A 13,245-nucleotide genomic window follows, 5' to 3' on the forward strand; every position below is an offset into this window, starting at 1 on the left:
TTTTACTTTTTTATATTCATTTACCTTTTTGCTTGTAAAAGGGATGAATCACAACCCCTCATTGAAACCCTAGCTACGAGGTGTGTAACATAGTAACATCTTAATTGTAGTTGTGCTGTATAAATCAATGTTTCATATAATGACAATTTTTTTAAGCAAAACTAACAATCGATTGAGGATGGAATTTCACTAATCAATCACTTCCTATCAAAGGTTAGGGTTGATCCCCCATAAAGATAAAAGTTACAATTTCCACCTGCATTCACAAAAATACAATACAAGTATTATAAAAGGTAGGACCATTCATTTCTTACTAGGCCTTGTCCTAAACCCTTGTTGTATAGGCTGACTCTCCCCATCTGAATCATAAGACTTGATAGAAACTTGATAATCTGTTTCTGGATCAAGTCCATCTTGCTTTATCCTCCTTCTGTCACTACTTGGAACACGTTGTGTAAACTGATTTGGGTTGGACTCAGTGCCCATGTTGACGATATAACCATCTACATCATTGGTTGCAGCTTCCCAGTTTACTGTTGCTCTATCAGAACCTTCTCTTATTTGCATCCCATTTGGGGGAGAATTTGCTGCTCCACCTCCAGATCCTCCACCACCTGTAGATGCAGCTGTTAATATAAACCATGATTTACTTCCAAAGTACAGCCCAAAAATTGTTCATTTAGTTATAATTTGAAACAATAAAATTTGTACAAATGTCTATTTTTCCATTATTTGAAGACAATTACTACTTTGAACAACTTCAACAAAAGGGTGCCTCTGGCAGACTCTCCAGTATTACATGATCCAATATTAGACCAGTGCTGACTTTCAAAACAACTAACATCAATTATCTTTTGCAAAAGAGAGGGGAAAATAACAAACAACATTCATTTGATAATGAATCAGCGAGTCAAAAATAAGTAATCCAAACTCAAATTAAAAATTTAACATAAAAGTTTCATTGTGCCTGACCATGAAACTTTCAACAGCCATACCTTCCTTATTTTCTAGAGGGAATGATGCAAGTAAAGGAAATAATCATTAATGTACACAAAACAATTAATGCAGAAAAAATTTCTAGCTTGCACCCAGTAAATAAGATCAATACTCGATCTGATTAAGTCGGAAGATTGAATCTTGGCTAACCATGAATACATTAGATGAATGTTGATCCCCAAATACATCCCTATCCAAGTTTGACTTTACATCTAATTCTTGCAGGATAACATAGTCTGACTTCAAATGGCCTTTGACCTCACCATGTGACCTCCGACAATAAAGTGCAGCATTTTAAGTACGAAAAGTATGAAAGATGTATTAAAAAGGGTAACAGCTGTACACTTATTAAGGGACTCTAGTAGGTAAACTTCAACACATGACCTTAAGTAATATTTGACCTCATCATGTGACACACAGTATCATGATGTTAACTCCAAATGCATCTATCACCCAAGTTTGGTTGTCACTGGACCAACAGTTATCCATTTATTAGTCATAAGAGAGTCTAGCAGGTAAACTTTAATGTTTGAAATTAAATGACCTTTGACCTTATCATACAAGAACCCAATGCCATTATTACATAAAGGTCCCCCTATTGCATCTACATGTATGACACAGGTTTGGTTTCAAGCAGAGCAATGGTTACAAAGTTATCTGTCATAGCAGTCTAGCCAGTATACTAAAAATTGGACCTTAAATATATGTGTGAGTGATATGTCTCCCTTATAATGAAATAAGTTGCTGCAATGAATATGCAATGCACTAAATCAGTTGTCAATCTAACTTTTTTAGTTCTTGGAGGAAATAATTTCAATAAACCTAATTTCATATAATAAAGTACAAAAGAACAAGTAAGATCCAAAATAAGTGCCCCCTCTTAATATCTTCTGCTAGGATGTAGATATTCATATATTGCAAAAATATGAACTTAAATTGAATGTTAAGATTCAAGTACCAACAATCAAATCATCCACCCTTTACCTCATTTGATATCTGGCTAGCTGACAGGCCCTCAGATGTTACATTAACAATATCAATATAATCAATAAAAAAAACACTACTTACTAGTCCTGGCTGATTTTAATAATGGTTCACTCTCTCTACCAGCTGCATTGGTCACTATTTGAACTTCATAATCTGTATCTGGGTCTAGATTAGGCACGGAGATGCTTGTATCACTTATACCATTTCTTGAGAACACACGTGGATTAGTTGATGTTCCAACATTCACCCTGTATCCTTCAACATTGTCTCCTTTAGCTTCATCCCACCTGATGTCTAAGGAATTGGAACTTGGGTTCACCTTAGCACGAGCTGGGCGTTTTGGACGTCGGTTGCGTCCTGCATATAAAGAATATTTTTTATGATGAAAATTGCTCCTCTCTCATATCAATTCTTCTCAACAATCAATAAAAACATGATTTTTCTTCAATCTTGTTTTCAATTCAGTATTGACTGCAATACTTTTAGAATTTAACAAATACAGAATTCACCCAAAAAATAATCCTTGATGACGTATTTTGAATATTTACATTTGACTGAATGAGTTAAAGCATGTTGAAGTTCTGGCAATATAATATGGTCAAAGATCAACACATACAATTAAAAACATCAGTGTGTATCCTATACACATGTAGATATAAAGATGTACACAGATACAAAACCTGTACTATCACTCACTTGTTCTTCCTCTTCTTGTGACTGGGTCACTGTCTCCTGATGGTGAGGTGGAATATAAGTTGACTTGATAATCAGTATCTGGGTCAAGGTCTGGAATAGTGAAATCAGTTGTTCCACGAGGGAAATTGTAGGAGGCCTGGTTAGGTTCAGATGGTGTCCCAACTTCCACTCGATATCCATCAACATTAGGATCATCAGGTTCATCCCAGCTGACTGCTATTGAATCATACCTTTCTCTTGCTCTGGTGTTGGTAGGGGGCTTTGTTCTTCGAGGTCGCTCTATGTAAATAAAGGGTTAAAAAAAAACACTTTTGAGCAACATATTTAATGATTTTCTTAAATAAAATTATATGCTTCTACTCAAATCAGGAATTGATGCTATACATCTGTATGCAAGTCAAAATAAATCAATTACAATTTCACTATTCAAGTTCTCAACCACCCCTCACCCATTTGATTATATTTGAATAATACAGAGATTAAATTTTTATTTATCAATTTGAGACCAGGGGGCATTTCACAAAGATTTACTAAAGGACATTCCAGTTATGTTTGTGTGCATCATGATCTGCGCATATTTCACACTCTGCACACTGACGTCGTAATTGATAAACGGGTGATTTATCAGTTGTAGGTATAAACCGATTTTTCTCATTATCTGCACTCTAAGAAGCTAATAAACTGGAATGATTCCATGGACCATTGTCTTTTTTTAATACCTCTACAATTTAAAAAATCTTTACTCTGCAGTGCTGCAAAGTATAGCAAATATGACCCTAAGTTTGAATAAATGGTAGAGTGGTTTGGAATTTTTCAACACATAGAAACAAAGCATTTGGCACAATTTTCGTGTTTTAAAAAACAAATTTGCTCTAATAAAAGTGCTGATAATTTGAAAACAAGCACATGAACCCCTATTATTTTTATGTTTGCCCCTCATAGGTATACCTTCTTCTACAACTATGCAAAGTTTGGTGAAAATGGCATGGGTTTTGAATAAAGTTCAGCATTTACTGAACTTCTCAAGTTTGTTATTAAAATTTCACATTTTTTTAGATTGGGTTTTTATTATCTTTCACAGCATTTTTGAGAACTGACAGTGCTGTTAAACTTAAATAACAAACAAATAGCAATATGAATAAATTCCCAATCTTAAGGATACAATTATTATATTGCAAAATTTGATGAAATTTTCATGGATTTTGACTGAGTAATAGAGGTTTTAAACTCATTGTACTGATCACGTGAGGTCTAAAAATGACAAATTCTTTTTAATGCGTAATTCTTAAGAACATCCATTTAGGTGAAATTTGGAGCTCTATAGCAAAACATAAAGCACATGAACCCATGTTAATTTTTGCATATTTGGACTTTTCAGGTACTAAAGTATCTATGTGCAAAGTTTGGTGAAAATGACATGGATTTCACTTTAACTGTGTGTAGCATAGTGGAGATTAATGTAGCGTGTGAACACACCAAAATGCACCAGAATTCCAGAAAAAAGGGCAATTTGAGGGTGAAGGATTCCTAAGGGATATAGGACCGACAAACAAATATTTTTTTTCACAGTTTTAAATGGTTTTGGAGAATGAATGGCAGAGCAAATAGAGAGATAGGTTGAGAATATTGAACTGTCCTGGACAGAGAATTTTTTTTTGTCAGTTTTTAGTTATATATTTGTTGATATTTTTAATAAAGGCAGGTGTCGGTCTGTCACTATTTAATTGACTTTGAGCTTAAGCTGTCAGGAGGTAAGAATGATTTTGGAATTTAAAAACGAGAAATTTGAGAGTTGAATTAAAATATTTTGACCACAGGAAATAGGTTTTGCCCTGTCCATCAAAAACAGTGACAGTGGAGTTAGATCATGTGACCAAAAGATTATTATGGGATGGAAAAATAAAAGCAAATAATACGAAAATTTCTAGAATAGAGGTGTGAGCTTAGTCTACAACTGTAGACCCACATCTGCAGTGTGTGTATCACAGCTGATTCAAGGAGTCTGCATAGCAGACTAGGTCTACTGGATGGCTCGCTTCGCTCGCCCTTTCAGGCTGGTTAAGCAAACCAGGTGTAGATCCCACTTCACGAGCCATTCAGAGTCTGCATAGCAGACTAGTGTGAGCTAGGTAGCTTGGCTGAGTGTGAATGCAGTATAAAACCCCACGTTTTCCCTTTCCTCTTTGCACTTGCATAAATTTTATCCACATCCCAGAGCATTTGTCACCCCCTCTTCTTTTTCTTTCTTTTCTTTCTTTGTCTTTGTAACCAAATGGACTCCTGAAGAACCTGTTGTTAAAGTTAAATCAAAGTTTGTCCTGCTACAGAAAGAAACTTTTAAAATGTTGTTGTCTGTGTCTCTGATTTGCTGAGTGTTAAAGAGAGCAACGAAAGACTGATTTGGCGAAGCAATAATCTGCAGTTCAAAATCCTCCAATTATGTTCTTGAAATTTAAACTGGACATGAAGTATCTTCTTTGCTAATAAGTTCAGTAACGAACTGCAACAAGTTAAAGTATTCCAAGTGATAGAGAGGAATGAAAACATTTTTGATGATCCTGGTGGAAACCTGTGGAAAAGGAGCTGGTGAACCGACAGTGGATTGATTGAGATGGAGAAAACGTCTGTCACGTCGTAGCGAGGAATGTCAAGAAAGAATCCAGAAATAAGCTAAGTAGACAAGTTTCTTTATATAGAAAGGCCTATATAATTAGAACTATAAACATTTAATCCTATAATACTACGAAGGACATTAAAAACTTAGGGCCCACGGACAATAAGACTTTTTCTTTCCCCTTGTCCCTTTACCCTTTCCCTTAAATTACTAACAGTTTGAGTGATGGTGTGAATGTACATGTATGTTGAGCTCACAATTATTTACAGTGTATTTTGGGTAATACTAGAAAGTAGAAAGTAGACCATGGTAATGGGTTTTGAGGAAACCAACTTTTGAGAAAGCCAAGGAAGTGTAAGCATAAATTTTGGATATAATAAACAAACAACCAAATTAGAAATTTAAATCTTTTATTTGTCTTTTGCGTTTATTTTACGGTGGTCTTTGTGTTAACTAACCTCCCCCAGCTCGGCAGTGGTAAGGTGGTGCTTTTTTCCTGAGCTACACAGACCTTACCAAAAACCATTTCCCCACCCGCCGGGATAAAGCCGCTGTCGAGGAGGGGTGGGGGAGCGTTAGACGTGGATCGTCCTTGAATGCTGACACGTATCTGAAATACAACGCGCAATTGATCAATATGCAGTAGTTAGCATCCTCTTTGCATGATCTGACCAATGCGGTTATACCTTTTATACTGCACACAACTAGGCATTTAAGTGCAACACAAATCTTAGTGGTATATGCATAACATCTTCTTATTTGTAGATGTAATTAATTAAAAAAGGAATTTCAGTAAATATATTTAATTCAATTTATAAAAGCAATTCCATTTATGTTAGTTCATGCAGGAATTTAGAAGTTGGCTGTAAATATAAGAAAAAGCCCTTGAAGCTAAAGACTTTGAATCTGTTGAATCTTGAATCTTGTTAAAGTTTGTAGTTATCATGCCATATATATTACCAATATATGACAAAACTGATTCAAAGAAAATTAACTTCATAATGAATGGCTCAGGAACTGTTTGTAGCATGACCCTTTCTAATTAAGTAAATACTTAGAGAATTTAATCAAAGAGAAAGTTTGTACTCACTGGGCTTTGTTTTGAAACCTTGTTGCATAGGTTCACTTTCCCCTCCTGGGCCATATGCCTTGACAGAGGCTTGGTAGAGAGTATCTGGACGAAGACCTTTTTGCCTGAAGTTTGTAGTTGTACTGGGAACATTTTCAGAAAATTGAGTTGGGTTGTTTGGGGTGCCAATGTTGACAGTGTATCCTTCGATATCATCACTGCCTGATGGACCCCAATTAAGTCGTACAGATGAGGTTTCTTCATTCACCCGCATGCCATTTGGAGGAGAGGTAAATGCACCACCACGTCTCTCTATTAAAGAAAAGTTTGCATATTCATTACATATTGTTTGCATACTTCCTTTATTACTGTGCAATATGATGTTGAGTTGCTACAGAAACCTAACTTTAATCTAGAATATAAAAAGGCCTGTGGTTGTAAAGAGCCACAAATGTCTGAATATCCTCAGTTTCTTTCCTGACGCAGTATGAACATATTATAAAAAGTATGTACTAGAATTATAATGGGTTTTTTCTATTCATTTCATTTCATTTATTTATTCCGAATTCTCATTAAAAACAAACAACATACAAATCAAAGAATACACTAGATACAAATAAAGATACATTTAACAAGATAATAAATGAGAATATGAGGGAGCCAGCATAGGCCAATGGCCTTTCTAAGGCTGGGCTCCCGAGACCATAATATAATCATGATAATCATAGAAGAAAGAGAGAGAGAGAATGTACTGTAAACATCCAAGTATAGGCCTATCAGTGGATAATAAGGGAATTACAAGTTATTTTCAGATTTATTTGTAAACATCAATAAGGACTTTTTTATAGCTGTTTTTTCAAATGCGATATCAATAAATTCTTACTTACCCTCCATGTCAGTTTCATGCAGCAATATAATCTACATGTAATAAAATAACTTGATCCGTATTTTACCATTTCTTTGTTATTAGTCCAAGAGTTTGCATGATCTGTGATGTCAATGATAGAATAGTGCACTAGCTATTCCATCACTGATGTCACAGAATAGCAAATTTTCATGATGGGCATTTTTTTTCAACGTCATAGCTGGAATATGTTTGGTCACATGATGCTATTTCAACCATCAAATTACAGGATTGAATTTATGCAGGATTTAATAACCTCTGTGCAACCTTTGATCTTGTGACCCCCGAAACTAATTAGATCATTGACACTCATATATGTATACTTGGACCAAGGTTGTAGTTGATTTGTAAAACAGTTTTTTATCTATTGCAAGAATGAAAACAGAACAGACAGATGGACAGACTAATGGATGACCAAAAACATAGTGCCTCCAGCAACCACTAATAGCAGATAGGCACAAAAATATAATGATCTAGAATTTTTTTTAGAGGGAAAGTAGTCCAAATAAATACCACGGGCATATTTTTTCTTGAATACATAAGGACACATGACAAATGAAATTCACCAAATTTCTGTTTCTATACTGATGGCTCTACTAAAGGAAGATATCAATTAAGAAATAGAAAGATACTATTGGTGCAATACGTGTACTCACGTGTGCTTGCTGTCTTTCTCACAGGTTCACTTTCTCCGGAAGGTGAGGTAGACACTACACTGACTTGATAATCTGAATCAGGATCCAATCTTGGAACATTGACTGAAGTGGTTCCCCGAGGCAATCTTTGTGAGAACTTTGAACGGGGATTAGATGGTGTTCCAACATCAACCCTGTATCCATCTACATTATCATCATCAGGTTCTTGCCATGTGACATCAATAGAATCAGGACTAGATGATGATGCTCTTGTGCGTTGGGGGCGTTTTGGACGTCTTGTTCGCCCTAAAATGATAGATAAAATAATGAAACTGTAATAACCAGCTTGCATTGCACTCTATTACTAAGATTGTTTTCCTTTTATTCATAAACATCAGATAGAGCAAGTCTATGCTGCCTTAGGGGCTCTTGATAATAACCTGTAATCATCTCTTCCCCCTCATGTCTACATCAAGGGCTATCCCAATATACATGTAGACATGAACAAAACACCAGATGATCTCATGGTTCCTGCCTATAATCTGATGTCTTAGTTGTTTTAAATAAGTATTTCTTATATATTCATTAGAGCTGTCAGTGGCAAATAACCCAATATCATTGTACGTAGCATAAAAACCATTTATTATACTATTATATGAATTACCCTTAATGTTTTATATTTCAATTTTTATCATTATAAATTTGCATTTCTTCAAAAAAAAGAATGTTTTATCTACTTACAAAGGCAGTATAAGTTTCCTAGTACCGGTAATCAAGAATAAATAAAAAATATAATATAGAATCTTTACTTGTTCTGGCTCTCCTTGTTACCGGTGAACTTTCTCCTGACTCAGAAGTAGACACAAGATTGACTTGATATCTTGTATCTGGATCCAAGTCTGGAACAACTGCCGTATCTGTGCCACGAGGATATTCTTCAACAAACTGCCTAGGATCATCTGGAGTTCCAACCTCAAGTCTGTATCCATTAACATTTCCATCTTCTGGTTCTTCCCACTGGACTGCCATCGAGTCATATCGTGTGTTTACTCTCATACCAGTTGGAGGCCTTGTAGGTTGGGCACGAGCTGAATGCATAAGTATATAATTCTTCAGTTTAAAAGCAGTAATGATCGAATATCACCTTTAATTCAAAGTTCATTATATTATTGCTCAATATATGCAAGATAAAACATTATCATTTAATAACATTTGATATTATCAGGACATACCAAAATAACCTTTTTGAACCTACAAAGCAATATTCTATTGCATTTTTTATCAAATTTGTTATATTTTAAGTCAAAGACAGCCAGTGGAAAATACTCACATGGTCTGGTCCTGAATCCTTGTGTAATTGCTTCACTTTCTGTGCCATCTTTAACAGACTTGATTGAAACTTGATAGTCTGTATCAGGTTTTAGTCCAGACTGCCTGATCCTTCTTCTGTCACTACTTCTTACACGTTGTGAAAACTGATCGAGGTTTCCATCAGCACCCATGTTGACAACATATTCATCTACATCACCAGACGCAGCCTCCCAATTGACAGTTGCCGAGTCCATGCTTTCCCTCACTCGCATACCATTTGGCCTTGGTGGACGATTCGTGTCTCCAATTTCTACATAATGAAAAGTCAATCACAAAATCATTCAAGCCCATAAATCTTCCTAAGACAGAATTACTGTTTCAAAACAACACAAAACTATTACTAAAACCCCAAGATAGCAACGGCAGAAAGCCCCTACAAAGTAAACTGAACAGAACAACTAACTGACCTAAAATAAATTGCCAGAAACATTTCTTTACTTAACATACTAAGAACAAGTCTTCAATGATATGAATATTTAGGAAACAAATGTAATCAATTATAATTGAAGCAGACTTACGTGTTTTTACAGACTTTCTTACAGGTTCACTTTCTCCTGATTCAGAGGTAGAAACTACACTGACTTGATATTCTGTATCTTCATTTAGGTTTGGAATGGTTGCTCTGTTTGTGCTACCTGGGTATCGCTGAGAAAATGTTCTTTGTGGATCTGAAGGAATACCAACATCCACTCGATAACCAGAAACACTATTGTCACTTGGACCTTGCCACTCTACATCAATGGAGTCAGGACTTGGTGATCTTGCTGTAAGACTTTGAGGACGTGGCGGACGTCTGGTTTGCCCTACAGAGAAGAGAAGTAGTTTAATACAAGTGATTGATTATATTTCAACAAAGTGGGTATATCTGAGGTCAGTTAATATACACATGTACATGTATACTTGATGGATCTTTTTGATTTACAGTCAAAATATATGCCTCCATGCCAAACAACAAATACATACACATCTACAGACTAAAATATCAAATAATGACATATAATTGTGACCTTTAGTCTCAAAATCTACTCAGATCATGACTGTTACTCCCACATACATACATAAATAAACATTGAAGTTGAAACTTCTTAGGACTCAACCACAAATGTCACTTTCTTGGTTATTGTGAGAGTGATCCAATCTCAGTTATAAAATGACTTGTGACCTTTGACTAGAACTCAAAACTGCTATATGCATACTTTGACCATGTTTTAAAAGTTGATATGTCAAACGGTAATCTGTCACTTGAAATTGAATATAAATGGATTGAAACCCTAAACCATGCCTCTGGTAACAACCTTCCAAGAGCAGACGCATAAAATCCTGATATATATATATATATATATATATACATGCTAATTGTCGGCAATACCATTTTTAATTCCGTTTAGTTTGTCTATGATCTAAATGCAAAACTAGCACATCAATGATGTGGAGCTCATCCGGCATCTCGTAACGGAATTTAACACAATTTTTAATTTCAGCCGAGTTGACACTGTAGTGAATTATATTGGTGACATAAATTGAGGAAACAGAATTGAAATTGAACAAGAAATGACATAGAACAAGCATTTTTGTGATTTCTGAATAAATTTTGTATAAATTTTTATTAGCATAAATAATTTTCTAGTCAAAATTTCAGAATTCTGTGTTGAAATTTGGTGACCCTCAGTTAGCTCTACCTGGGGCATGTTGCATAAAACTTTTTACCTGGGAAAACTCTGGTAAAAACTGAAAACTAAGGTTAGTCTGATTTCTGCCATTGACTTTAACACAGGGCAAAAACTCCGGTAAAAACAACCTGAGTTTTCTCAGGTAAAAAGTTTTATGCAACGGGCCCCAGATGGATGAAAAAAAAAAGGTCAACAAATAAAGAAGCATTTTTTTGTGATTATGAATAAATTTCGCATAAATTAGCATAAATAATTTTCTACTCAAAATTTCAAAACTCTGTGCAGAAGTTTGGTTAAACTCATGAAGCTCTACCAGATGGAAGAAAAAAAATCAAAATCGGTCAACAAATAAAGAAGAATTAAGCATTTTATGTCAATTTTTAAAAATATGCGTAAATTAGCATAAACATTGTTCTTAGACAAAATTTCAATATTCTGTGTAGAAGTTCGAAATCCCCCACCTAATGCTATCATATAAAGCAAACAGAATTGAAATTGGACTTGAAATGACGAAGAAGGAGCATTTTGAAATTCGGTCAACAAATAAAGATGAGGCATTTTCTGTGATATATGAATTTCACATAAATTATCATAAATAATTTTTTACACAAAATTTCAAAATTCCGTGTACAAGTTTGGTGAACCTCACAAAGCTCTACCAGATGGAAGAAAAAAAATCAAAATCGGTCAACAAATAAAGAAGAAGCATTTTATGTCAATTTTTAAAAATATGCATAAATTAGCATAAACATTGCTCTTAGACAAAATTTCAAAATTCTGTGTAGAAGTTTGGTGAACCTCATGAAGCTCTTCCAAGATGGAAGCAAAAAAAGTCAAAATCGGTCAACAAATAAAGAAGAAGCATTTTTTGTGAATTTTGAAAAATGCGCATAAATTAGCATATTTAATGAGTTTCAAAATTCTGTGTAGAATTTTTGAATCCCCCACCTAGTGCTATCATATAAAACAAACAGAATTGAAATTGGACTTGAAATGACGAAGAAGAAGCATTTTGAAATTGTGGATGGACACCACGCCACGGCATAAGCTCATCTGGCCCTTTTGGCCGGATGAGCTAAAAACAAGGCAAACGCCAAGCGTTGTCTCGCCTGCATATTGCAGTCATGAAGAGACTGCATGTCAAAACTACATGTATGCTAGCTATATGACTTAGATGGACCTCTGTTACGAGTTTGGCGATCCCACCTCGAAGCTATAGAAAGTTATTGCGTGTACAACACAGCAGTGCCAGTCATGGAAAGTTTATTGACCTTTGACCTTAATCAAATTCAACTCACATTTAAACTTGACCTGCACCTTCAAAAGATGGACCTCTTGTATGAATTTGGCAATCCTAACTCAAAGATATAGAAAGTTATTGTGTGTACAGACAGCACAGTGCCAGTCATGGAAAGTTCATTGACCTTTGACCTTATTCAAATTCGGCTCACATTTGAACTTGGCCTGCACCTTCAAGAGATGGACCTCTGTTATGAATTTGGTGATCTCACCTCGAAGCTATAGAAAGTTATTGTGTGTACAACACAGCACAGTGCCAGTCATGGAAAGTTCATTGACCTTATACCTTATTCAAATTCCACTCATATTCAAACTTGACCTAGTACCTTCAAGAGATGGACGTCTGTTATGAATTTGGCGATCTTACCTCGAAGCTATAGAAAGTTATTGTGTGTACAACACAGCACAGTGCCAGTCATGGAAAGATCATTGACCTTTGACCTTATTCCAATTTGACTCATATTCAAACTTGACCTGTGCCTTCAGGAGATGGACCTCTGGTATGAATTTGGTGATCCCACCTCGAAGCTATAGAAAGTTATTGGGTGTACAAAGTTATTATGTGTACAACACGTACAGCACAGTGCCAGTCATGGAAAGTTCATTGACCTTTGACCTTATTCCAATTTGACTCATATTCGAACTTGACCTGTGCCTTCAGGAGATGGACCTCTGGTATGAATTTGGTGATCCCACCTCGAAGCTATAGAAAGTTATTATGTGTACAAAGTACACAGCACAGTGCCAGTCATAGAAAGTTCATTGACCTTTGACCTTATTCCAATTTGACTCATATTCGAACTTGACCTGTGCCTTCAGGAGATGGACCTCTGTTATGAATTTGGTGATCCCACCTCGAAGCTATAGAAAGTTATTGGGTGTACAAAGTTATTATGTGTACAACACAGCACAGTGCCAGTCATGGAAAGTTCATTGACCTTTGACCTTATTCCAATTTGACTCATATTCGAACTTGACCTGTGCCTTCAGAAGATGGACCTCTG

General features: G+C 35.5%; 1 protein-coding gene across 1 annotated transcript in view; it reads right to left on the reverse strand.

Moving 5' to 3' along the window:
- Positions 1 to 13,245, reverse strand: part of LOC129255448 (tenascin-X-like) — a 101,709-nt gene that overhangs the window by 64,447 nt on the left and 24,017 nt on the right. The window contains exons 8-15 of the mRNA XM_064097501.1: positions 9,791 to 10,075; positions 9,232 to 9,522; positions 8,711 to 8,989; positions 7,923 to 8,207; positions 6,384 to 6,674; positions 2,680 to 2,958; positions 2,065 to 2,340; positions 315 to 626 (exon numbers count right to left, since the gene is read on the reverse strand). Of these exons, the coding sequence (XP_063953571.1) occupies positions 315 to 626; positions 2,065 to 2,340; positions 2,680 to 2,958; positions 6,384 to 6,674; positions 7,923 to 8,207; positions 8,711 to 8,989; positions 9,232 to 9,522; positions 9,791 to 10,075 (2,298 nt within the window). The remainder of the gene's footprint in view (positions 1 to 314; positions 627 to 2,064; positions 2,341 to 2,679; positions 2,959 to 6,383; positions 6,675 to 7,922; positions 8,208 to 8,710; positions 8,990 to 9,231; positions 9,523 to 9,790; positions 10,076 to 13,245) is intronic.

Source organism: Lytechinus pictus, chromosome 3 (genome assembly GCF_037042905.1).
Source record: "Lytechinus pictus isolate F3 Inbred chromosome 3, Lp3.0, whole genome shotgun sequence".
Taxonomy (NCBI): Eukaryota; Metazoa; Echinodermata; class Echinoidea; order Temnopleuroida; family Toxopneustidae; genus Lytechinus; species Lytechinus pictus.